Genomic DNA, 27,866 nt, shown 5'->3' with positions numbered 1-27,866 from the left:
TGGGCATCATTTGAAAGCTTGTTCTATTGCCAACATGACCAGCTAAGTTATAAAATATGATATTACAAGGTTAGGCTTTCACAATGCTAATTTTCTTCACAATAGACAAACAGGCTCATTCTGTTCAGAATAACACTGGGTATGATACCAAGTCATCTTGTAGCTGTACATAAAACATAGGTATAATAAATGTTGAAAATGTATATGACATAATATGGAAATGTGAAGTGCACTTTTGGTCTCAAGGGTGTTTGGCTTGCTTATATGACATCAAAGAGGTATTTATTATAATCCTCAACGTCTCATCTTTCAAAATACATAGAGTCCTCTTAATTTACAGCATTTCCCTCACTCAGACAACAACCTTTTTGCAAAAGTTGCCCAATTAGCAGGAGGGTTGGGACTAAATTCTTGTCACGCAAGGTGCTCAAGTTCAGAACAGCTATTAGTCAAAACCCCATTACAGTACTGTGAATCGCTGCGCCAGAGCTCTGACATCATGTATACTGTAGCATGTTACTGTAGAGCTACTGTATTCCAATTTAGCCATTTATCAGTGCCCAAATCTGCCATTTTAAATGGTATACGGGTATGAGTGTAAAGGGTCCCATTTAGGCCAGGTTTCAATCAGATCAGTGTTAACTCGCAATAACCGTCAAACCCATAGCATATCATTGCTTTTGATAAGGAGATGTCAGATGTGTAACTGCGTTGTCGCTGTCAAATCGGTGAGCAGATAATCTTGCCCACATGAAGAAATACTACAGTTTACTATAGTATACTGTAGAATACTATACTACACACTGTAGTATCCCTCTGTCATGCCCTGGCCTTAGTATTCTGTATTTTCTTTATTATTTTGGTTAGGCCAGGGTGTGACATGGGTGATTATGTGTTTGTCTTGTCTAGGGGTTTTGTAGATTGATGGGGTTGTGTTCAGTGTAGTATTCTAGGTAAGTCTATGGTTGCCTAGAGTGGTTCTCAATCAGAGGCAGGTGTTTATCGTTGTCTCTGATTGGGAACCATATTTAGGCAGCCATATTCTTTGGGTGTTTCATGTCTCTGTGTTTTGCACCAGTTAGGACTGTTTCGGTTTTTCCACGTTTTCTTATGTATGTATATTGTTCACGTTATCATCTTTATTAAAGATGTTCAACCATAACCACGCTGCATTTTGGTCCTCTCCTTCACAGGAAGAAAACCGTTACACCCTTGATCACATGTAGAACTTAATATAGAATGTTCTAGTATACTGTAGAATGCTTCAGTTAACTGCAAAAACACTACTCTTTCTTTTTTTTTTTTTTACTACAGTATACAATTTACATATACCCTGCCCATTCCCCTCCCCATATTGCATTTTGTGCCACACAAGTGAAAAACCTACATGTCAAGTATAGACCATATTGTGTGTAAGTTATAGAACTAAGCAGAAGTTCTGAACTCTCTCTTTTTTTGACCCCAGTCCTACCCATGTACAGGTTATAGAAAATTTGCTATTTTAGTATTTCTCCAGTATGTTTCCTGAAGGAAAGTCTCCACTTCTATGTCAAAGATAAAACTAAACCACTACTGTAAATACTACAGTAATGAACGCAGAAATACTACATTAATTACTATATATAATAGTTATTTTACTACAGTATAACATAAATAGTTAACTCTAAATGCTGTAGTCTGTGGACTTTAGTCCCCAAATACACTACAGTAAAGTCTACAAAAGCACTACAGTATTTATATGATAGTACACTCATATTTTTTCATGTGGGTGTGGTCATTGTTATCCCACTCACAAGTTCAGAAATATAAGGTGTAGGATACAGGTTATTCATACATACGACACAACATATAACAAAAATCAGAGAACTTAAAAAGAACAGGTTTCATAGCGGTGAATAGCTAAGGCATTTTACTTGAAAACCATCCTCAAATGGCACCCTCCCCACCGAATCCACTGCCGGTACAACGCCAGAATTCAACCAGCAACCCAGTCCCAAACCAAAAATCCATAAGCCCCACGATGCATCAGCATTCTGCGACATCTTGAGACCACTGGCTCCCTGTTGACAACACCACATCCTGAAAACCAGTTCGCCGACACGCACAACCCTCCAGGATGCCCCAACTGCAGACCAAAGACATTCTCAGAGCAAAATGCTCCTTAATCAAAACACTGAGACCATAAAAAATGCAAATTACCTGAAAAGTTTCTCGGCTCATTCTAAAAGTCAAAGTCGTTGTACCGAGGCATGACTTCCTCCACAGAACCCTTGAGTCTTCCAATCGGCTGTTCACTTTTTCTTGTCAATACACACACTAAAATCAGTACCAGGTTCTAAAAAGTCATAGATTATTACATTTTAGGTGGTCTATCGATCGTTTTACCAGAAAGAGTAGCTAAAACTAATGGAAGGGAATGGAATGTTCGTGTTGAAAAAAATTCAACAAACTCTGTTGAAAACAAACGGGGAGCGTTCGTAAATGGAAGTCTAGATGAACACACCTCTGGAACAATACAGAGAAGATTTCTAATGTCCACTAGCTGACCACAACCACACAACTGCTGAACCACACAACTACTGACCGGGTTACCAAATGTAATCCATTAGTTACTAGTTACCAAAATTGCAATTAGTAACGTAATCTGGTTACATTGTTACTTTTAGATTACTTTCCCCTTAAGAGGCATTAGAAGAAGACAAAAATGTATGTTACCAATTGAACAACACCTATTGCAGGATAAATAAATGTTAAAGTTTACATAGCTGGCCATATATGGATGTAAAATTTTGCTTTATGGGTTGGTTATATAGGCTTCTTCTAACCCATCACTTTCTACTACATATAATAAATAATATGATTATATATTTACACTAAAAGTCTATCAGAATTCCAGTCATTTCAAATAATGTTATGCCCCTTGATCTTCAAGAATAGGACTTGGAAATATGGAAGTGTAGATTAGCCAAATTGTTTTACCTGAGCATAACCACAAAACAAATTACTTATAAGCCAGCCCTACTCTGTTGTTTATGATTTTGTTGTCATATGGAGGACTGATTTGGCTCATTGATTCAAGTTGAAAAATAAATGCTGCGCTCTTGCATGCTTTGAGCACTACTGAAAAGTGCTACTTTCATGTGAAAAATGAATGCCATATGCTTAATTTGCTATAGATCTATTGTTTACCTTTTTGTTGATGACACTTTGATATCTTGATAATATGCAGCTGTTTAAAGGGAAAATCCTTTAATGAAACAATAACAAAATCTTTGCCCAGCCTCTGAAATGAAACCACTCAGATTATTAGACAGAGCTATGGATAAAAGGACTGACCTTCCATTATATCAGAATTATTGTTTTAACCATGTTATGAGGCTATACCGTGTTTGTTTACATTTACAATGTTTACAAACATTGGAGAAAAACACGCTTATATTTTGGAGGCATCATGAGCCATTTCTAAGTCATATTCTTCAAGAATTGATACATACAGTACCAGTCAAACATTTGGACACACCTAAACATTCCAAGGTTTTTCTTTATTTTTACTATTTTCTATATTGCATAATAATAGCAAGACATCAAAACTATGAAAGTTCTGACGGACGAGTGTGTCTTGGTGGTGGCAAGGACACACCCAAGAAACACCCACATCAAACCACACCCCCAAGCCAACTCACATTTGGCTTCTGTCATGGCCGCCAGAATTTATATTTCTTTTTTCCCCCATTTTATTTATAAACACAAACAAAAAAAACAACACAACACAACCACCACACCAGATACACACCACCAGCATTTATTGATGAGCAAGCCAAAATACTAGCCCAAAGCAGCGGGTGCAGTTCCTGTTTGGATGTTAAATGACAAGACACAAATACAGTCCAAACACTTAAAAGACACACCCTATCCCCTCAGCCCTCAAATTAAGTGGACACTTCTGACGACGTTTCATGACGTTTGACGAGTATACACTTGCAGGGCAAGGGCAAGGGATGACCCTTAACGTCCTTGTGTAATTGTAATGTGATATTGTACCCCCTAGCTCGATTGTCCATTGTTTGTAATCTATGTATGCTTGTGTTCCCTATGTGCTTTATGTATTGATTTGTTGTTAACAAAAACAAAAAAAAGGGATGTGAGGAAGGAATGATTTTTAAAGGAACCACGATTGGCTGGAAATTCATCACTCGTTAATCCCGCGATGATTGTTTTCAGCCACGGGTGGATTGTGGGTGCTTTATATGCGCCTCATTCAATTATCAGTGCATGTCTACTTATATTAAATATATAATTATTAATATATACATACACCTACTGTATGATAGCTAGTGAATTAATTAGCTAACTAATGTTAGCCTGCCTAGCTGGGACTTCTGAAGGAAAATGTTTTATTTCTACAATTTCCAAAACAAAAACTGTACATCACTAAGAAAAGTCCACGAAAACTTAAAGACAACATCAATGGAGTAGTCAACATACAAGTGTAAGTAAAAACAAATGCAAATAAGTTATACATTTTTCTACTACGTAAAAAGTAAATATCGTAGCGAATTGAATTATGGGGGAGTTTCAGGCCCTTGAGTGAACATAATTGTACACTCGCAAAGCTGACTATAAATGATGGCTGAAGGGTTTACGTTGCAAACTTCCCTTGCTTGGCTAATCATTTGGACCACCCGCCAAAATGGTGACGGGGAATTCCCCCAAGGGCATAAGTGGACGAGGGTGTGTCATTTAAGTGTTTGGACCCAAGCAGAGAGTCATTGATGCTTGTTCAGCAAATTGCAATGCATCCGGGTATATCAAGCATGCAAAAACACTGATGCAGCAATTAACATTTCCCAACAGATGGCAGCAACGTCCCATCTTACACCCATAACATCTTGACAGGAGCTGTCAATTCACTAACAAAACAAACCTAATAATAATATCGAACATGAACAGTTTCGTTTTTTTTCAGGTATAAAAGAAACAACACATTTTGATAGTCTCCTCACTTTTCCCATTTAAAAAAAAAAAAAGTTATTTCAGAAAATATTGTTACGTTACAGCCTTATTCTAAAATTGAATAAAAAAAATCATCCTTCACAATATACACACAATACCCCATAATGACAAAGCAAAAACTGGTTTTTGGACATTTTTGTAAATATATTATATAAAACATTTTTTTTTAAACAGATTTCTTATTTACTTAAGTATTCAGACCCTTTGCTCTGAGACAAAATTGAGCTCGGGTGCATCCTGTTTCCATTGATCATCCTTGAGATGTTTGTAGAACTTGGTTGGAGTCCACCTGTGGTAAATTCAATTGATTGGACATGATTTTTATACTGAGGAGTGGTTTCCGTCTGGCCACACTACCATCGAAGCCTGATTGCTGCAGAGATGGTTGTCCTACTGGAAGGTTCTCTCTCCCATCTCCAGAGGAACTCTGGAGCTCTGTCAGAGCGACCATCGGGTTCTTGGTCACCTCCCTGACCAAGGCCCTTCTCACCCCAATTGCTCAGTTTGGCCGGGCGGCCAGCTCTAGGAAGTCTTGGTGGTTCCAAACTTCTTCCATTTAAAATTGGAGGCCACTGCGTTCTTGGGGAACTTAAATGCTGCAGACATTTTTTGGGACCCTTCCCCAGATCTGTGCCTCAACACAATCTTGTTTCTGAGCTTTAGACAATTCCTTCGACCTCATGGCTTGGTTTTTGCTCGGTCAACTGTGGGACCTTATATAGACAGGTGTGCCCCTTTCTAAATCATGTCCAATCATTCGAATTTACCACAGGTGGACTCCAATCAATACCTCACGAACAAAAATATGTATGCAACAATTTTACGGCATTACAGTTCATATAAGGAAATAAGTCAATTGAAAAAAATACTTGGCCCTAATGTATGGATTTCACAACAGGGGAGCCAGGCCCAGCCAATAAGAATGAGTTTTTCCCCACAAAAGGGCTTTACTACATACAGAAATACTCCCGTTTCATCAGCTGTCCAGGTGGCTGGTCTCAGACAATCCCGCAGCTGAAGAAGCCAGACGTGGACATCCTGGGTTGCCGTGGTTACGTGTGGTCTGCAGTTGAGGCTGGTTGGACGTACTGCCAAATTCTCTAAAACGATGTTGGAGGCAGTTTAGAGGATAAATTAAATAACTAATTCTCTGGTGGGCATTCCTGCATTCAGCGTGCCAATTACACACTCCCTCAAAACTTGAGAAATCTGTGGCAACAAAACTGCACAATTTAGAGTGGCCTTTTATTGTCCCCAGCACAAGGTTCACCTGTATAATGACCATGCTGTTTAAACAGCTTCTTGATATGCCACACCTGTCAGATGGAAAGATTATTGGCAAGGAGAAATGCTCACTAACAGGGATGGAAACAAATGCGTTCACCAAATTGAGAAATTGTGAGTATGGAATATTTCTGGGATCTTTTATTTCAGCTCATGAAGCAAACACTTTACATGTTGCATTTATATTTCTGTTCAGTATAGTTGTGCTGTGCATTTGTAGAGAGAAAATGATAAGTAGCGTATAGTTACTTTTTCTCCAATGCAATTTCCAACAGCTATTTAAAAGGGGTATCATTGCAGCTTTTGACATTATCGATCATAGTCTGCCATTGAAAAAAAATGTGTTATAGCTTTATTGTGGATAAAATAATTACTTGTAACAGAACACAGAGGGGGTTATTGAATGGAAGCCTCTCCAACATAATCCAGGTAGAATCAGAAATTCCCCAGAGCAGCTGTCTAGGCCCCCTTTTTTAAAATATATATATATAGCTGATGTGTATAGTGTTGATTCATCCACATACATTTTCTCAAAGCCAGTTATATATATATATGAGCTGCAGATAGTTTCAGAATCCATGGCAAGGAATAAGTTAGTCCTACATATTGGAAAAACATTCACTAAACCTCAACCAAATATTGTAAGACTGTGGAAATTGAGTAATATGAGGTGACTAAACTGCTTGGAGTAACGCTGGACTGTAAACTTATGGTCAAAACATGTCGAATCAATAGTAGCTAAGATAGGGAGAAGTCTGGTCTGTCCATGGCAGCAGCTAATGGGGATCTCTAAGAAATACAAATACACGTCACAGGCAGATTTTGAAAATTCTTCCGCGTTAGGATACACCTGAGCATCCTCCGCTGGAGGCGGCAATCGAGGAGAGGAAATGCCTCCGTTCACCTATTAATTCACACATACATATGGTGACCACATCGGTTTCTGGGATACAGAAGAGGAGCTGAGAAAAGGCCTGTAGGTACACTGAGTATACAAAACATTAGGAACACCTGCTCTTTCAACAACAGACTGACCAGGTGAAAGCTATGAACCCTTATTGTTAAATGCACTTCAAATCAGTGTAGATGAAAGAGTACACAGGCGGTTAAAGGATTTAAGTCTGGAGCCAGAGACATGGATTGTGTTTCTGTGCCATTCAGAGAGTAAATGGGCAAGGAAAAATATGTGCCTTTGAATGGTGTATGGTAGTAGGTGTCAGGCACACCAGTTTGAGTGTCAAGAACTGCAATGCTGCTGGGTTTTTCACACTCAAGTTTCCCGTGCGTATCAAGAATGGCCCACCACCCAAAGGAGATCCAACCAACTTGACGACTCTGGAAAGCACTGGAGTCAACATCCCTGTGGAACACTTGACACTTTGTGGAGTCCATGCCAACGAATTGAGTTTGGTCTGAGTCCAAAAGGTGTTCCTAATGTTTTGGAAAGTCTGTCTTATGCAAGTGTGTGATAAAAATCATAAAACTATTGGATTGTCATTTTCAATATGCTTCCTCTTTAATAAGGGCAAATATTCCACTTAGAAAAAGTAACAGTAAATGCATCTCAGGCGATCTAATAAAATAACAAGAATTGAGTCTCGTTGGTCCTGGTCTGGTAGCAGTCTCAAGTTAAACCTACTATCCATACAGCTCACTACTTTTGAGTAGGGCCTAAGGTAGTGTACTATATTGGGAATAGCGTGTAATTTGAAATTTCCCCATTTCTCTCAGTCTGCTCCCTCAGTGGTCACTGTTGCTACAGCGGTCACATAGTACGCTCCCTCTCGGAGGTAGGACCGCAGGCGTAAGTAGTGCTGGCTACCCAAGATGTCCGCTGCTGTGGAAGAGCTCACCAGCGCACCCACAAGCTCAAACTTAGCATCCTTCGCTTCCTTGGTCGGGCCAGTCGAACGGTCGACAATGAACTCCATGAACCCTGGCGTGCCAATCATTAACCTTTGACCCCATGGCTGGGGAGCAATGGCCTGCAACACAACAAAGACACCATAGACAAAATTACTGAGTTTTAGCCAGTGAGGCAATAATTGATGAACAAATAATTCCTATGTTTTCATGAAATCACCTCCGACTCAATGACACTTGGTCTTTTACAACAGTGGGCCAAAATCACAAAGGGTTCTTACATGAATTCTTACATCAGATTCTATACAAAAAATATGTAGTATGGTGCTGAAACATATCCGCAGTTACTTTGTTTCGTTTTTAAGGGAAAAAAAAGTTCAGTAATGTGTACACTAATTCCTGACCATCCACTCACAGTGAATATGCGTAGAGCACTACAGTGGAGCTCAGGGAAGGGCTGGGTGCTGATGTTCCGGATCATCTCCATAGGCTGGTTAGACAGCAGATGGAACCAGGACTCTGTTAGAACCAGCAGGTCCTCTGTCTGCTGTTCAGCCTGGTACGCACACAGACACAGCATTCTTTACACAAGGTCCATTATGTAATTTTATGTATGACCTGACTCATTTCAGATACAAATGCAACTTGTAGATCTGTCATTCTCATTGAAAACAAGTCATAAACACTAATGTTCAAAAGTTTGGGGTCACTTAGAAATGTTTAAAGAAAAGCACATTCTGTCCATTAAAATAACATCAAATTGATCAGAAATACAGTGTAGACATGGTTAATGTTGTAAATGACTATTGTAGCTGGTAACAGCTAATTTAATGGAATATCTACATAGGCATACAGATGGTCATTATCAGCAACCATCACTCCTGTGTTCCAATGCACGTGGTGTTAGCTAATCCAAGTTTATAATTTTAAAAGTCATTGATCATTAGAAAACCCTTTTGCAATTATGTTAGCACAGCTGAAAACGTGTGCTCATTAAAGAAGCAATAAAACTGGCCTTCTTTAGACTAGTTGAGCATCTGGAGCATCAGCATTTGTGGGTTCGATTACAGGCTCAAAATGGCCAGAAACAGACCTTTATTCTGAAACTCATCCGTCTATTCTTGTTATGAGAAATGAAGGCTATCCCATGCAAGAAACTGAAGAGCTTCTACAATGCTGTGTACTACTCCCTTCACAAAACAGCGCAAACTGGCTCTAACCAGAATAGAAAGAGGAGTGGGAGGCCCCGGTGCACAACTAAGCAAGAGGAAAAGTACATTAGTGTCTAGTTTGAGAAAACGACACCTCACATGTCCTCAACTGGCAGCTTCATTAAATAGTACCGGCAAAACACCAATCTCAATGTTAGCAGTGAAGAGGTGACTCCGGGATGCTGGCCTTCTAGGCCGAGTTCCTCTGTCCAGTGTCTGTGTTCTTTTGCTTATCTGGCCAGTCTGAGATATGGCTTTTTCTTTGCAACTCTGCCTAGAAGGCCAGCATCCCGGAGTCACCTCTTATTTTGCAGGTACTATAGATTTGTTTAATATTTTATGGTTATTACATAGTTTTGATGTCTTCACTAGTATTCTACAATGTAGAAAATTGTAAAAAAAAAAAAAAAAAAATTTTATAAAAATGGAACGTGTCCCCCATTTTTTTTCTGGTAACACACACACACCACTGAGATACAGACAGACCTGCAGAGTGATTAGGAGTGAGATGGCCTCCAGACAGCGCACTCGCAGCTCGGTGGCTCCACCGCTGGCCAGCTTGCTCATTCTTTTCAGCACAGCATTGAACTTCTCACCTGAACACACACACACAAACCAAAACAGAAAGTGAGTAATTGTTATCTACTGCAGTTACTAAATTGTTTATGTAATAAGGAATTAATGCAGTGACACAAAACACAAACAAACCAACATACAAAATAAAAACCTGTTTTCTGCAGGACTTGTTTCCCCTCCACAGTGGAGCCCAGGACCCCCAGTGTGTCCAGAGCCACTCCAGTCATAACAGGGTCTGGGTCGATGGCCATCTCAAACACCTTGTTCTGGAAAGCTGGGTAGGTCTCACACACGTGCTGGGGACTGTCCATGATGGCCAGGTTCCCAAAGAACTTCACCAGCCCTGTGTGGGAGACATCATGGTCCCATCTGGCTCAGTTGATAGAGCGTGGTGATTGCAATGCCAGGGTTGTGGGTTTGATTCCCATTGGGGCCCAGTATGAACATGTATACTGTCTATACTCTGGATAAGAGCGTCCGCTAAATTACTAAAATGCAAATGTGAGATGAACTCACAACTTCCTCACCTGGCAGGTAGAAACTAGAGAAGGGGTCTGATTTTGCTCCAGTGATCATGTTGGATATCTTATCCATGATGCCTTGCTGTGCCAGGTACTGGCGCCCATGCTGACTGTGGGAAAGTGTGGTCACCATCTCAATGGCTGTAGCCCTGAAACAGACAGAGGTCACTACATATCATAAAAGGGAAATGGGAGGGGGAGTTGGTGTGTTCGTCTGTGTGGCCAGTGACGGAGAGTAGGAGCAAGAGATTGTCTGTCTGTTTGGTGTGGGTTATCCATGTTTTACCTGACCAGTACATCATCTCCTGTCAGCTCTCCCAGTAGCTGGGAAATAAAGCTGCTGTTGGCACAGTAACCCAGGGAGACAGGAGAGACAGACGATATGTCCACTATCAGCTGCAACAGGAGAGACAAGTCAATACTGAACAACAGAAGAATTGACATTCCCATTCAAGGCATAGGTACCAGCAGCCATATTTGGTGTGCTATTTGTACCATATTTATACTAAGAAAAACACTTATTTCCATTACTGTGCTTATTGGAATTTGCACTTCGTAAAAACATGTTAAAATATTGTTACTAGAGTAGTTACTGCAATATTCAGATGTATGAGCAACTTCATGATAAGGTTACCATATGTTTAACTGATGCTTATCACTATGCTCCACCATGCAATTCTATTTTCAAACACTCATATGGGTAAGCATATTTCCAAGAGATTAGACATATTAGGAAACAGACAAACATGTGTGGCAATGGGCGTACCTCATATACTCTGTATCTGACAATGTCACTTGTAGCCATCACATCCTTGAGGTCTTTCAGCAAGTCGCTCCTGAATAGAGCATCTAACCCAGCTTTGGAGTGGCTAAGTTTGGCAAGAGCTCGTATTGCCTGTGAAATTGATTAACTGGTCTTGAGCAACAAGTGGTTTTGAAATGTAACATGTGGTTACAAAAATGTATCATCTTTATGCCAACCTCTTTGGCCACTGTCATCTTCTCTCCTTTGATGCAGTGGATCACTTCCCGAAGTATGTCTTGGTTGTTCTGAATTTCTGTTACTGCCTCATGGTTCAATACCATTCTACCAATCTGCAGAAAATGAAAATGTTATTGATTATGGCTGCCTGATCTTCGTAATAAGTTATGCCACCATGACAGCTAGAGTGAACAGCTCTAGGCTCAGACAGACCAGGAATGTATTCATTAATAGCAGAAAATAGCAAAACATTTTGAAACATTCATGAAAATACAAGTGTCTCACATGTATCGAAAGCCTAGAATCTTGCTAATGCTAATCCAACTGCGTTGTCAGATTTAAAAAAGGATTTACTGCGAAAGAATACGATGCGATTATCTGAGCATAGAGCCCCATAAAAAATAAAACATTTCAACCAGCACAGGCGTAACAAAATCACATACATCTTCGTCTGTTTTGCAATCCCAATGCTCATTGTTACACAACGAATGATCTTTTGTTTGATTAAATCAATTTTTTATAGCCTAACAAAACATTTTGTGAACCGCTTGTGTCGTGAATTCCGTCTCATTCCATTTTCGACGACACATTCCAGGTAAATAACCCACACAAAACGTGACTTTTCCAGTCATGTTTGGTTTCATTGCAATCAACTGGTTTGTTTGTAACACAACCAAACCTGATGGGCCATTTCGTGAGACGTATTGACTGAAGGAAACCGATTTTAAGACAAGTAATGACATCACTGTGCACCAATGATATGACCACTGTTTCGTTGATTGACTGTATTTTAACCCAACGACCACTGATAGTCTTGAAATCTAGCTGGGTAGATAGCCAATGAGCTGGGGTAAACGGCAATATGCAATGGTTGTGTGTTGGAAGACCAACCCATGTCGTAAACTCCGGCGTAAAGAGAGTCATTCGCTATTGAAGTTTTATTCCGGAAGGAGCTACGCATTTTACGCACAGCGTTGTTTTGGTAAACGCGCAGATTCAGCTGTTTATACATCAGTATGGCGACTAAGTCAGGGAAAGCTAAATCTAAGTCTAGATATACAGATGTACACACAATTTTAGAAGAAATTGATCGGAAAAGTGAGACAGATTGTTGTAGGACGATTCATTTAGCGATTCCCAAGTGGAGGAATATTTTTGAACAGAGAGGACACCGTTGTAGCCACTGTGTATAATCTGTAACGGTGCCTGCAGAAGAGGAACAATGTCACCGTTTTGGACTGGTAAGTTCTTCTCATGCTAATGCCCTTGTTTGAAATTAATCATATAAAATATTATTTGTGATTTTTTTTAAATTTTAGAAGCAACATATAAAAATGTAATGTGATGAAATGTAATGAAAAGTGATGAAATGTGTCTGCCGCCCCACCCCAACCCACATGAAATAGCCTATTTGAGGCTGTTGAGGGGAGGGCAGGCCCACAACAATGGCCAAAGTGAAATGGAGACAATAGATACAGCTGGTCTGTCATAATATAATAGAGACAGTAGATCTAGCAGGTCTATAATAATATATTCAACCTTATGTTCCCTGTACTCATATATATATATATATATATTACATATACAGTGCCTTGCGAAAGTATTCGGCCCCCTTGAACTTTGCGACCTTTTGCCACATTTCAGGCTTCAAACATAAAGATATAAAACTGTATTTTTTTGTGAAGAATCAACAACAAGTGGGACACAATCATGAAGTGGAACGACATTTATTGGATATTTCAAACTTTTTAACAAATCAAAAACGGAAAAATTCGGCATGCAAAATTATTCAGCCCCCTTAAGTTAATACTTTGTAGCGCCACCTTTTGCTGCGATTACAGCTGTAAGTCGCTTGGGGTATGTCTCTATCAGTTTTGCACATCGAGAGACTGACATTTTTTCCCATTCCTCCTTGCAAAACAGCTCGAGCTCAGTGAGGTTGGATGGAGAGCATTTGTGAACAGCAGTTTTCAGTTCTTTCCACAGATTCTCGATTGGATTCAGATCTGGACTTTGACTTGGCCATTCTAACACCTGGATATGTTTATTTTTGAACCATTCCATTGTAGATTTTGCTTTATGTTTTGGATCATTGTCTTGTTGGAAGTCAAATCTCCGTCCCAGTCTCAGGTCTTTTGCAGACTCCATCAGGTTTTCTTCCAGAATGGTCCTGTATTTGGCTCCATCCATCTTCCCATCAATTTTAACCATCTTCCCTGTCCCTGCTGAAGAAAAGCAGGCCCAAACCATGATGCTGCCACCACCATGTTTGACAGTGGGGATGGTGTGTTCAGCTGTGTTGCTTTTACGCCAAACATAACGTTTTGCATTGTTGCCAAAAAGTTCAATTTTGGTTTCATCTGACCAGAGCACCTTCTTCCACATGTTTGGTGTGTCTCCCAGGTGGCTTGTGGCAAACTTTAAACGACACTTTTCATGGATATCTTTAAGAAATGTCTTTCTTCTTGCCACTCTTCCATAAAGGCCAGATTTGTGCAATATACGACTGATTGTTGTCCTATGGACAGAGTCTCCCACCTCAGCTGTAGATCTCTGCAGTTCATCCAGAGTGATCATGGGCCTCTTGGCTGCATCTCTGATCAGTCTTCTCCTTGTATGAGCTGAAAGTTTAGAGGGACGGCCAGGTCTTGGTAGATTTGCAGTGGTCTGATACTCCTTCCATTTCAATATTATTGCTTGCACAGTGCTCCTTGGGATGTTTAAAGCTTGGGAAATCTTTTTGTATCCAAATCCGGCTTTACACTTCTTTACAACAGTATCTCGGACCTGCCTGGTGTGTTCCTTGTTCTTCATGATGCTCTCTGCGCTTTTAACGGACCTCTGAGACTATCACAGTGCAGGTGCATTTATACGGAGACTTGATTACACACAGGTGGATTGTATTTATCATCATTAGTCATTTAGGTCAACATTGGATCATTCAGAGATCCTCACTGAACTTCTGGAGAGAGTTTGCTGCACTGAAAGTAAAGGGGCTGAATAATTTTGCACGCCCAATTTTTCAGTTTTTGATTTGTTAAAAAAGTTTGAAATATCCAATAAATGTCGTTCCACTTCATGATTGTGTCCCACTTGTTGTTGATTCTTCACAAAAAAATACAGTTTTATATCTTTATGTTTGAAGCCTGAAATGTGGCAAAAGGTCGCAAAGTTCAAGGGGGCCGAATACTTTCGCAAGGCACTGTATATCTGTTTATTATACTTCAGCAGCACAATATTGTGTAGAGCTTTGGTTAAGTGGGTGATGTTATATCCTTCCTGTTTGGCCATGTCTGGGGGTCTCATCGGATGGGGCCAGTGTCTCCTGACCCCTCCTGTCTCAGCCTCCAGTATTAATGCTGCAGTAGTTTGTGTCGGGGGGCTAGAGTCAGTTTGTTATATCTGGAGAACTTCTTCTGTCTTACCCGGTGTCCTGTGTGAATTTAAGTATGCTCTCTAATTCTCTCTTTCTCTCTCTCTCTCGGAGGACCTGAGCCCTAGGACCATGCGTCAGGACTACCTGGCATGATGACTCCTTGCTGTCCTTGCTGCTGTTCCAGTTTCAACTGTTCTGCCTGCGGCTATGGAACCCTAAACTGTTCATATTTACTCTTGAGGTGCTGTCCTGTTGCATCCTCTACAACTACTGTGATTATTATTATTATTTGACCCTGCTGGTCATCTATGAACGTTTGAAAATCTCGGCCATGTTCTGTTATAAATCTCCACCCGACACAGCCAGAAGAGGACTGGCCACCCCTCATAGCCTGGTTCCTCTCTAGGTTTCTTCCTAGGTTTTGGCCTTTCTAGGGAGTTTTTCCTAGCCACCGTGCTTCTACACCTGTATTGCTTGCCGTTTGGGGTTTTAGGCTGGGTTTCTGTACAGCACTTTGAGATATCAGCTGATGTACGAAGGGCTATATAAATACATTTGATTTGATAGTGGACTGAGGGTCTTCCAAATATTGAAAGTGTGTAAATAGGTACCCATGTTATTTTGTAAATGTATATTGTAAATGTATATATTTTTCTTCATATTTTTTAGAATACCATTTTGGTATTTTGTATATAGTTATTTGTTTCAAAATGTATACCTTCACCAATTTGGCCACTTGGGTACATTTGGGCTACTTGTGTGGGACACCTGGGTGACTTCATGATAAATGCACACTCATTTTGGAAGTTATCATTCTGAAACTTTGCACAAGTACTGTTGCCCTGTTATATTTTTCACTGAAATTGTCCCCATCATCCTATCTGAATGTTTGTTTTATCTGCCCCTGAACGAGGCAGTTACCCCATCGTTCCTAGGCCGCCATTGAAAATAAGAATGTGTTCTAAACTGACTTGCCTAGTTAAAAGGTATTTAAATTTTTTTTATAATAATAAAAGACAATATATATATTTTTAAAGGCAAATCGGCACCCAAAAATACAGATTTCTGATTGTTATATAAACTTGAAATCGGCCCTAATTAATCGGCCATTCAGATTAATCAGTCGACCTCTAGTCTGTGCCTACATTTATGTTACTTCACAGTCCCGACTGTTCTGAGGTGTATTTTTTATCTTTAAAAACATTTATCTGATTCTACTGCTGCATCAGTTACCTGATGTGGAATAGAGTTCCATGTAGTCATGGCTCTGTAGTACTGTGCGCCTCCCAGTCTTATCTTGACTTGGGGATTGTGAAGAGATCTTTGGTGGAATGTCTTGTGGGGTATGCATAGTGCTAGTAGTTTCAACTGGGCTGGTTCTACTGTTATTGGCAATGTTCTGGGGTTTTGTGGTGGGACACTGAGCGGCTCGATCATAACACATCAACCCCGTTACCCATAATTTGTTTAACAATTTCATTTTTTGGGTGAAGCTTGCATTCAATTGCCACTCCCTGTTGCAAAAAACAAGCTTACATTCCCCCTGGAGGAAATTTATGGCTGACTTAAGTCAACCCTGTTACTATATTTGGCACTAAGACAATTATAGGCATTGTTTTTTTATTTAACCTCTTTGTGGGAAAGCATGTTTTTTTTATTACCAAATTACACTTCTCAAAGGGCTCCGAATTGGTGGAACGACCTTTATATGGAAGTTGTAGTTTATTATTTTGACCCAGGGTAGCAGAGACACACCTATTTAATAACAAAACGGAACTCAGCTTTAAGCTGCAGTGTTTGAATCAACCGTTTCCTATGGTGCGCCATCAAATATATATCAGCTAACCGATCGCTGCAGCTGTAAATCGGTAAATAGCCCACCCAATTTACCTACCTCATCCCCATACTGTTATTATTTATTTACTTTTCTGCTCTTTTGCACACCAGTATCTCTACCTGCACATGACCATCTGTTAATTTATCACTCCAGTGTTAATCTGCTAAATTGTAATTATTTGCCTACCTCCTCATTCCTTTTGCACACAGGGAATATAGACTCTTTTCTACTGTGTTATTGTCTTGTTTATTGTTTACTCCATGTGTAACTCTGTGTTGTTGTCTGTTCACACTGCTATGCTTTATCTTGGCCAGGTCGCAGTTGTAAATGAGAACTTGTTCTCAACTAGCCTACCTGGTTAAATAAAGGTGAAATAAATAAAAATAATTCATGACAGCTGTAACATACTTGTGTCAATGCCAGTATTTTGACTGTGTCATCAGGATGTTTCAGTCCAGCCTGAAGTTCCACTCTGCAGTTTTGGGCAAGGTGGACAGGGCTGAGGGCGAGCAGGATTCGACCAAGGATGTCCACGCATAGCTCAATTTTCTCTCTGTGAAATTAATGAGACTTCGTCATTGAAAATCTTTCATGCACGACTCATACTCACATCTCACCTGTCAGCTACATGAACACACTTTGCATTGAAGCTAGAATCCTTAATTGAAACAAAGCCAGTGTTTTGGTAAAAAGCTGAGATAAGGGCTTGAAGAAATGTAACCACTCACATTCACAGAGAGCTATGGATGCAAGAACTTACCATCCATGACATCAAAATTATAGTTTTAACCTGGGCCACATTCAGTTGCAAAATGTTCTTAAGGTTCCAGATAGAAATGCAGAGAATAGAGCCGACATGATTAATTATTCTACATGTCGGAGACTGGGGCATATTTGTTCTACAAAGCATATTTCTACCTAAACGTTGCATCCTCCTGAATGCACACTATATTTGGAGGCTATACAGTGTTTGTTTACTTTTACAAACATTGGAGTAAAACAAGCTTGTATTTTCTAGGATCTGATGGGGTAACTACGACAATTGAACTAAGCTCATGAAGCATTTAAAAGATATTGTAATGAAACAAGCAGAGAGCAAGTCTCGAACCCTCGACCTTCTAGCCCGAAGTCCAGCGTGCTATCGACTGTGCTGCAAAAGCATGCTCAAGCTTCAGTGTCGTTACAATATATTCTTCAATAATATATATATATATATAAATAAATATTCATATATAAGTCATAAAATGGATGTAGCAACTAGGATTGCAGCTTTAAACCATTGACAACACAGCTAGCTACATAGGAAAGGGCCAGTAACGTTAGCTTATCTAGCTAGTTACATTGCATTAATGAAGGCGCTGTGTATCTTTGCAAGGCGCTAGCTAAGAAAAGGCCAGCTAGTCAAGAGTAACGTTAGCATTCATACCCAAGTCAGCGAGCGAGTCGGGAGACAGTGGTTTAGGTATGTAGCTATACTTATCTAGCTAAGTTAAATTGCATGAACGTGCTGTCTATTTTACAAGGAAGCTGTCCAAGCTAACGTTCGCTAACTAACAGTTTGAGTTTGTTGCCATGCTAAATAGCTAGCTAATGTTAGTATTAAGGCTTGACTCAGCAGTGCAGCGGTTACAGACCTGTCATTTGTGTTCAAAAGAGAGAAAATCACTTCAAGCCGGAGTCCACTCACTGTATCCCTAAGGGCGCTTACAGGTATTGATAAAATGGCCGTTTTTAAAGTTTGCAGCTCTTCAATAGGCTCTTCAAGGCTTGCTATTTCAACGAACAAACTCTCAATTGAGGCTGCCATTTTGCTCTTGCAACCTTCTTCCTCTTTGTTATAATGGCGTTCGCAACAATTATGTGTGCATTCCGCCACCTACTGTACTGGTGAATAATACAAATAACCAAATTGAAAAAATGCAGTAAAAATTATACATATATACAGTTTATAAAAAATAAATCATACAAACTATCAATAACGAAGTTTACATTTTACTAAATTAGCCTGCTTTTCTGTTCTAATCAGGTCCCTAAACACCTTCAGAAAGATCCTATGAGGTCGGGACATTTTCTGATGACAGTAGTCCGTGCAGTGCTACTGCCGTTAAGGCCTGGAAGCCCAAAAAACTTATCGGCTGCAGATATAATGATGTCCAGCTACGTGGGCTTCTTGGACACTTGTGCTGTACAATTAATAACTGTGGCTATAAATGCTACAAAATCCACTTTCTTCACAATAAGTGTATCCAGATCACTTGATTGATGTATAACACTGCAACTGGTTGTTGTGCATCCAGCGCCATATCTTCTTCAGAACTGTGGCCTCTTGCCTCTTCAACTCTCTTCACCACAACCAGATAGGAGATTTGCTGCACCTGATCCTTGACAGTACAACCTCTTTCACCCTAACAAGGCACTCAGGGAATTCAGGAATAAATTCCCTACCACAGTTACAACATTTTACATTCACAGACTCCTTCATAACATATTCCTTCTGTCTGCAAACACTTGACACGTGGCCAAACTTTTTACACTTCTTTCATTACATTGGGTTTTGCACGAACGCTCTTATGGCATATCTTATATATCCCAGCTTTACATAGGGTGGTGTATACTCTTCATCAAACATCAATAATACAAATAAACTCTCCAATTCTCCGTACGGGTCAAGCCACGTGCATTAACTACTCCTGTATATTTTTTTCCTAAGATATTGATTATCAATGTCCAACGGGATGCCATACTTAACACATTTTACCAGTGCTCTGCTCTGAAAATCAAAGCTGTCTATTTCATGCGTCCATCATTTCGTGAGCCACAATTCATGCTCATTTTACTTTTTGGATACACATATCATCAACATACCACTCCAGGTTACTTTGACTGCGCCCACTTTTCCCAACGCTTTCTTCGTCATCCTTGTGACTTCAAAAGGTTTTCCCAAATTAACATCCTTATCCAAAAACGTACTCCAACAAGAAACGATTCATCAGACTCATTTTCCACAACAATTTTATCCCCTTTTGTTCCATTCTTGTTGTCCACTCATCTTTCTTACTAAATCAAATTGTATTTGTCACATAAACATGGTTAGCAGGTGTTAATGCGAGTGTAGCGAAATGCTTGTGCTTCTAGTTCCGACCATGCAGTAATATCTAACTGTATTCGCCGCGCTTTCAGCTTCAAACAACACTTCTGCTTCCTCCATCTCAACTTCTCAAAACACTTCTCAAAACACCACATAGGGATGTGGCGGTCACACAATTTTATCAGTCGGTGATTGTGAAGCAAATACAGTGCCTTGCGAAAGTATTCGGCCCCCTTGAACTTTGCGACCTTTTGCCACATTTCAGGCTTCAAACATAAAGATATAAAACTGTATTTTTTTGTGAAGAATCAATAACAAGTGGGACACAATCATGAAGTGGAACGACATTTATTGGATATTTCAAACTTTTTTAACAAATCAAAAATGGAAAAATTGGGCGTGCAAAATTATTCAGCCCCCTTAAGTTAATACTTTGTAGCGCCACCTTTTTGCTGCGATTACAGCTGTAAGTCGCTTGGGGTATGTCTCTATCAGTTTTGCACATCGAGAGACTGAATTTTTTCCCATTCCTCCTTGCAAAACAGCTCGAGCTCAGTGAGGTTGGATGGAGAGCATTTGTGCACAGCAGTTTTCAGTTCTTTCCACAGATTCTCGATTGGATTCAGGTCTGGACTTTGACTTGGCCATTCTAACACCTGGATATGGCTATTTTTGAACCATTCCATTGTAGATTTTGCTTTATGTTTTGGATCATTGTCTTGTTGGAAGACAAATCTCCGTCCCAGTCTCAGGTCTTTTGCAGACTCCATCAGGTTTTCTTCCAGAATAGTCCTGTATTTGGCTCCATCCATCTTCCCATCAAATTTAACCATCTTCCCTGTCCCTGCTGAAGAAAAGCAGGCCCAAACCATGATGCTGCCACCACCATGTTTGACAGTGGGGATGGTGTGTTCAGGGTGATGGGCTGTGTTGCTTTTACGCCAAACATAACGTTTTGCATTGTTGCCAAAAAGTTCAATTTTGGTTTCATTTGACCAGAGCACCTTCTTCCACATGTTTGGTGTGTCTCCCAGGTGGCTTGTGGCAAACTTTAAACAACACTTTTTATGGATATCTTTAAGAAATGGCTTTCTTCTTGCCACTCTTCCATAAAGGCCAGATTTGTGCAATATACGACTGATTGTTGTCCTATGGACAGAGTCTCCCACCTCAGCTGTAGATCTCTGCAGTTCATCCAGAGTGATCATGGGCCTCTTGGCTGCATCTCTGATCAGTCTTCTCCTTGTATGAGCTGAAAGTTTAGAGGGACGGCCAGGTCTTGGTAGATTTGCAGTGGTCTGATACTCCTTCCATTTCAATATTATCACTTGCACAGTGCTCCTTGGGATGTTTAAAGCTTGGGAAATCTTTTTGTATCCAAATCCGGCTTTAAACTTCTTCACAGCAATATCTCGGACCTGCCTGGTGTGTTCCTTGTTCTTCATGATGCTCTCTGCGCTTTTAACGGACCTCTGAGACTATCACAGTGCAGGTGCATTTATACGGAGACTTGATTACACACAGGTGGATTGTATTTATCATCATTAGTCATTTAGGTCAACATTGGATCATTCAGAGATCCTCACTGAACTTCTGGAGAGAGTTTGCTGCTCTGAAAGTAAAGGGGCTGAATAATTTTGCACGCCCAATTTTCCAGTTTTTGATTTGTTAAAAAAGTTTGAAATATCCAATAAATGTCGTTCCACTTCATGATTGTGTCCCACTTGTTGTTGATTCTTCACAAAAAAATACAGTTTTATATCTTTATGTTTGAAGCCTGAAATGTGGCAAAAGGTCGCAAAGTTCAAGGGGTTTGAATACTTTCGCAAGGCACTGTAACTGTCGGTCTCACAGTAATTGACTGTTAATTAACATAAACACATTTAGCATCTTCTAGCTTCCACATGTGACGACCCTCCCACTCTGTCTGCCGTATTCTCTCTATGTTCTTGTTTCCTTATTAGGATGCCGGTGGGCGGAGCTGGGAGGGTCATCAGCTACATGGGAAACACCTGGGCCCGGTATGTCCCAGGACAAATACACCACTTCCCCATTCATGGAGGAGACTCTCTCCATGCAGACACCTTTAGAGAATTTGTTGTATATCTTGGTGGTTTTTGGTTGTTTGCTTTGGCACCTTTCAACACCCTGCATTATCACATTAATTCATGCAAAACACTCACTTACACTACTTATTACTGATTACACATACCATTGTATATTGTACTTAGTTTTCTTTATTTAATAAATATATGTTTTGTTACTCCTTATCTCCACGTTGTCTCCCTTTTGTTATGGGCTTTGAGCCGGTTCGTGACACACACATAGCCTACAAGCCACTGATGCAGACCTTTGGATCATCTACGGTGGGGAGAACAAGTATTTGAAACACTGGCGATTTTGCAGGTTTTCCTACTTACAAAGCATGTCGAGGTCTGTCATTTTTATCATAGGTACACTTCAACTGTGAGAGACGGAATCTGAAACAAAAATCCTGAAAATCACATTGTATGAATTTTAAGTAATTAATTTGCATTTTATTGCATAAGTATGTGATCACCTACCAACCAGTAAGAATTCCAGCTCTCACAGACCTGTTAGTTTTTCTTTAAGAAGCCCTCCTGTTCTCCACTCATTACCTGTATTAACTGCACCTGTTTGAACTCGTTACCTGTATAAAAGACACCTGTCCACACACTCAATCAAACAGACTCCAACCTCTCCACAATGGCCAAGACCAGACAGCTGTATAAGGACCTCAGGGATAAATTGTAGACCTGCACAAGGCTGAGATGGGCTACAGGACAATAGGCAAGCAGCTTGGTGAGAAGGCAACAACTGTTGGCGCAATTATTAGAAAATGGAAGAAGTTCAAGATGACGGTCAATCACCCCCAGTCTGGGTATCCATGCAAGATCTCACCTCGTGGGGCATCAATGATCATGAGGAAGGTGAGGAATCGGATCCAGAGGAGGAATGGGAGAAGGTCATGTGGTCTGATGAGACAAAAATAGAGCTTTTTGGTCTAAACTCCACTCGCCGTATTTGGAGGAAGAAGAAGGATGAGTACAACCCCAAGGATGAGTACAACCCCAAGAACACCATCCCAACCGTGGAGGTGGAAACATCATTCTTTGGGGATGCTTTTCTGCAAAGGGGACAGGACGACTGCACCGTATTGAGGGGAGGATGGATGGGGCCATGTATCGCGAGATCTTGGCCAACAACCTCCTTCCCTCAGTAAGAGCATTGAAGATGGGTCGTGGCTGGGTCTTCCAGCATGACAACGACCCGAAACACACAGCCAGGGCAACAGCTCCGTAAGAAGCATCTCAAGGTCCTGGAGTGGCCTAGCCAGTCTCCAGACCTGAACCCAATAGAAAATCTAATGATGATTTGAAAAAAGTTGCTTGAAAGGCATGAGCTCTGCTTTGTTTTTTTGCGCAGGCTGTACACACTACATCAGTGTACTCATTCACAATTTCCCGATGGCATCCCCTTGAGTGGCCGTAATGCACCCTAAAGAAATCCATGCCTTTTGCGGCAAATGTTCCATTAGCAGGAAAACACTATTATCAAAAGCCATCGCAAATGTGATGATTTTTTTAAAATATTTTTTTCTCCTTTATTTAACCAGGTAGGCCAGTTGAGAACAAGTTCTCATTTACAACTGCGACCTGGCCAAGATAAAGCAAGCAGTGCTACAAAAAACAACAAGACAGAGTTACACTTTGGATAAAACAAAGTACAGTCAATAACACAATAGAAAAAGCTATATAGAGTGTGTGCAAATGGAGTAAGGAGGTAAGGAAATAAATAGGCCATAGTAGCGAAGTAATTACAATTTAGCAAATGAACACTGGAGTGATAGATGTGCAGATGTCACGTTCTGACCTTAGTTCCTGTATTATGTCTTTGTGTTAGTTTGGTCAGGGCGTGAGTCGGGGTGGGTAGTCTATGTTCGTTTTTCTTTGTTGTATTTCTGTTTGGCCTGGTATGGTTCTCAATCAGAGGCAGCTGTCGATCGTTGTCTCTGATTGAGAATCAAACTTAGGTAGCCTTTTCCCACCTGTGTTTTGTGGTTGATTATTTTCTGTTTAGTGTTTTTCGTCACCTTAGAGGACTGTTCGTTTGTCGTTTTTGTTGTTTTGTTCAGTGTTCAGTTGTCTTATTAAAATAATGGACACTTACCACATTGCGTATTGGTCCTTCTCTCTTTCAACAGACGACAACCGTTACAGCAGATGATGATGTGCAAGTAGAAATACTGGTGTGGAAAAGAGCAAAAAAAAGAGTAAATAAAAACAATATGGGGACGAGGTAGGTAGTGGGATGGGCTATTTACAATGGGCTGTGTAGAGCTGCAGCGATCGGTAAGCTGCTCAGATAGCTGATGCTTTTAAAGTTAGTGAGGGAAATATGTCTCCAACTTCTGCGATTTTTGCAATTCGTTCCAGTCATTGGCAGCAGAGAACTGGAAGGAATGGTGGCCAAAGGAAGTGTTGGCTTTGGGGATGACCAGTGAGATATAACTGCTGGAGCGCGTGCTACGGGTGGGTGTTGCTATAGTGACCAGTGAGCTGAGATAAGGCGGAGCTTTACCTAGCAAAGACTTATAGATGACCTGGAGCCAGTGGGTTTGGCGACGAATATGTAGCGAGGGGCCGGCTGTCGAGAGCATACAGGTCGCAGTTGTGGATGGTATATGGGGCATTTTTATATGGGGCATTCCCTCTTGACCCCAGCCCAGCACGTGGGTAAAGCCTACCCCTTTTGCCTGTCTCTCCAAATCAATACTGGTTACGCAGAATACAAGGGTTGTGCGTGCCTATACATCCTGGCCCCTGACCAATTATCCCAAAAATGTGGCTGGCATGCTATCAGTGTGCACTCGGATCATTCCCTAGGATTAATTTGGCCTAATTTGGATTAACACCCCTCATTCGTGGCCTTGACACCGCGCGCTCTTCAGCCCCTCGTCAGCAGCAGTCCAGACCAACTCGACTGGAACTTCAGCATTAGGTCAATGTCATGTTATAACAGTTTTCTCACTCAATGTGATGAGATATAAAGTTTCAGGCTCAAACTGGCCCCCACAGTCGTCAAGTGCAGATAGAGTAGATAATCATCAGGGGTGCACAACTTTTGATCCTCAAGGGGAGAAGTGTCTGCCAGTTATTGTCCTTGCTTTCTAACCAGGTGTATGTGTGCCCTCACTAGCCGATATATGACATGAATTGCAGGGAGAAACAAGCGCTGAACACCTACCGTTGCAGCAGAGGTACTGAGAATCCCTCTCCATGAACAGCAGTTTACATTTGCAGACTCTATTTGCTGTTGGGCTCACATATTTTCCACTAAGGAGAAGCCACCTAGGAAGTCTGTCAACAACTCAGCAAACAGGGTGCGAAGCAGGCTTGGTTCTCATCCCGTGGTCTAGCAATGTTTTGCTATGGATACCAACCAAACCATGGAGTTGATGCCAGAGCGAAGAATGATTACGTGACTAGAATAACCTGAATTTCACTGCCTTACTGTATGGTGTAGGAGTCTTAGAACATTGATCACTTCAGTGAAAGCTTTGAAAGATCTGTTTTATTCCCATGGCTCAGCAAAGTAGCAGAGTTTCCAGCAGATCCTATAGGTAAATGGGTCTGTCTGGTCAAATTATAGCAGATTTATACCAAAATAGCTTTTTCAAATATTACAAAGTTATTGTATATTTGTTTGTTTAAACCTAAAGGGGTATGGAATATGGAATGACTTTCAGGACATGTCAGGCTCTTTGAACACATTTAGAGAGAGCTGTGGAAGTTAGCAAAAATGTATTCGGCCCTGTTCTGGAGCAGAGGACTCTAATTTCAGGCAGTCCGGAACATCCCTCTGATTTGGAGCAGCATCCCCCCTGAGCCAACATCCCATTCCTCCTGTGCACCCCATACAACACACACACACACACACACACACACACACACACACACACACACACACACACACACACACACACACACACACACACACACACACACACACCGATGTCCCCACCTTCCTCCCAGTCGGAGCAATGTGTGTAGAGGGGTCAGTTAAGAAACCGTTCACTGTGCATGCGCCTGTCAAGCTTCCTTCACTCATGTTGCCAAACATACCCTCGTAAAACTGACTATCCTACCGATCCTTGACTTCGGCAATGTCATCTATAAAATAGCCTCCAACACTCTACTCAGCAAACTGGATGTAGTCTATCACAGTGCCATCCGTTTTGTCACCAAAGCCCCATATACTACCCACCACTGCGACCTGTACGCTCTCGTTGGATGGCCCTCGCTTTATACTCGTCGTCAAACCCACTGGCTACAGGTTATCTACAAGTCTCTGCTAGGTAAAGCCCCGCCCTATCTCAGCTCGCTGGTCACCATAGCAGCACCCACTCGTAGCACACGCTCCAGCAGGTACATCTCACTGGTCACCCCCAAAGCCAATTACTCCTTTGGTCGCCTTTCCTTCCAGTTCTCTGCTGCCACCGACTGGAACGAACTGCAAAAATCACTGAAGCTGGAGATTCCCATCTCCCTCACTAGCTTTAAGAACCAGCTGTCAGAGCAGCTCACAGATCACTGCACCTGTTCATAGCCCATCTGTATACAGCCTATCTATCTACCTCATTCCCATACTGTATTTATTTATTTAGCTCCTTTTGCACCACAGTATCTCTACATGCACATCCATCTTTTGCACATCTACCATTCTAGTGTTTAATTGCCATATTGTAATTACTTCGCCACCATGGCCTATTTATTGCCTTAACTCCCTTATTTGACTTTATTTGCACTCACTGTATATAGACTTTGTTTTCTTTTTTTCTACTGTATTATTGACTGTATGTTTGGTTCATTCCATGTGTAACTCTGTGTTGTTGTATGTGTCAAACTGTTATGTTTTATCTTGGTCAGGTCGCAGTTGCAAATGAGAACTTGTTCTCAACTAGCTTACCTGGTTAAATAAAGGTGAAATACATTTTTTTTTAAAAAGATGGTTGGATTTTCCAAGAGAAAGCAGAGAGAGAGAAGGGATTAGAGGAAAACCTGTAGGCCCCAAGACCCTCACCGCCTGCTGGGCTTGTTAATGTGAGGTCTAGGTCTAGGGGTCAGTAAACTGAATGACTCCACTCAGAGAGCTGCATGTGTGCAGAGAGAGAGGGACGACACATCAAAACAAGACAAACACCGTTTTATTTAGGCTCTGTTTGCTCTGCCGACAGGGACGATGGGGCTGAATAGCCTGTGATTTGGGGCAGCGCCAGTGGCAATCAATGACTGGACTGATTAGAGCTGTTCTTTTCTGTGGTTTTCATCTTGTTGAGGGGTTCATTGTGGGCTGTGTGTGTGTGCGTGAGTGTTCTCTATAAGTTCCCAGGGAGGTGGAGGTGGAGCTGAAGCTCAGTATTCATTTGGCCCTCCTGCCCCCTTAAGTATGGGAAGTAACCTCAGAAGTAAACCCATCTCTTCTTGATGACAACTGTGGTTTTCATTTTTCCTTTTTTACAAACTCATTAGTCTTTCATTTGTAATTTGGTTACCATGTTAAACATTTATTTTAAGCAATCCAGCTCAAACAGTACCTGCAGATTATTTCTATGTTGATGGTTTATTCTATAGCTTTTGGCTGTCTTTACTGTGTGTGCACAGAAGCTTTTAAAATCTATTAGGTTTGGAAGTTTCCATGAAATGTAAATGCATGTCTACTGTGTAAAAGTAAACATTTGGCCAACTAGTCTGAATATCAATTACACACTGCCAGTGATGGAAAAAGTACCCAGTTGTCAAAATAAAAGTGAAAGTCACCCAGTAAAATACTGCTTGAGTAAATGTCTAAAAGTATTTGGTTTTAAATATACTTAAGTATCAAAAGTAAACAATATATACATTATATATATACATTATATACAGTGCCTTGCGAAAGTATTCGGCCCCCTTGAACTTTGCGACCTTTTGCCACGTTTCAGGCTTCAAACATAAAGATATAAAACTGTATTTTTTTGTGAAGAATCAACAACAAGTGGGACACAATCACGAAGTGGAACGACATTTATTAGATATTTAAAACTTTTTTAACAAA

At 40.8% G+C, this 27,866-nt stretch overlaps 1 protein-coding gene and 1 long non-coding RNA gene across 3 annotated transcripts in view; one reads left to right on the top strand and one right to left on the bottom strand.

Moving 5' to 3' along the window:
* Nucleotides 1-27,866, top strand: part of LOC149983493 (uncharacterized) — a 119,318-nt gene that overhangs the window by 15,168 nt on the left and 76,284 nt on the right. The window lies entirely within an intron of this gene.
* psmd5 (proteasome 26S subunit, non-ATPase 5) lies at nt 7,789-19,026 on the bottom strand. The gene is made up of 10 exons (XM_021603238.3): nt 18,298-19,026; nt 17,072-17,216; nt 11,450-11,563; nt 11,235-11,363; nt 10,755-10,864; nt 10,475-10,617; nt 10,099-10,290; nt 9,858-9,967; nt 8,576-8,716; nt 7,789-8,282 (listed from the first exon to the last, which is right to left on the bottom strand). Exons 1-10 carry the CDS (start codon nt 18,468-18,470, stop codon nt 8,025-8,027), a joined length of 1,515 nt encoding a protein of 504 aa, XP_021458913.2. The 5' UTR covers nt 18,471-19,026; the 3' UTR covers nt 7,789-8,024.

This window comes from Oncorhynchus mykiss, chromosome 5 (genome assembly GCF_057628025.1).
Source record: "Oncorhynchus mykiss isolate SJ-2025 chromosome 5, ASM5762802v1, whole genome shotgun sequence".
Classification (NCBI taxonomy): Eukaryota; Metazoa; Chordata; class Actinopteri; order Salmoniformes; family Salmonidae; genus Oncorhynchus; species Oncorhynchus mykiss.
This window is presented reverse-complemented; position numbering and strand designations above follow the sequence as displayed.

What these genes read in the sequence shown, in the direction of transcription:
- psmd5 (XM_021603238.3), bottom strand. Translation starts at nt 18,470, where the DNA reads ATGGCAGCCTCAATTGAGAGTTTGTTCGTTGAAATAGCAAGCCTTGAA. An exon ending in CTTTTGAACACAAATGACAG is followed by an intron (nt 17,217 to 18,297) that starts GTCTGTAACCGC and finishes TTAATTTCACAG; the next exon opens with AGAGAAAATTGAGCTATGCG. An exon ending in AAATACTGGCATTGACACAA is followed by an intron (nt 11,564 to 17,071) that starts GTATGTTACAGC and finishes CATTTTCTGCAG; the next exon opens with ATTGGTAGAATGGTATTGAA.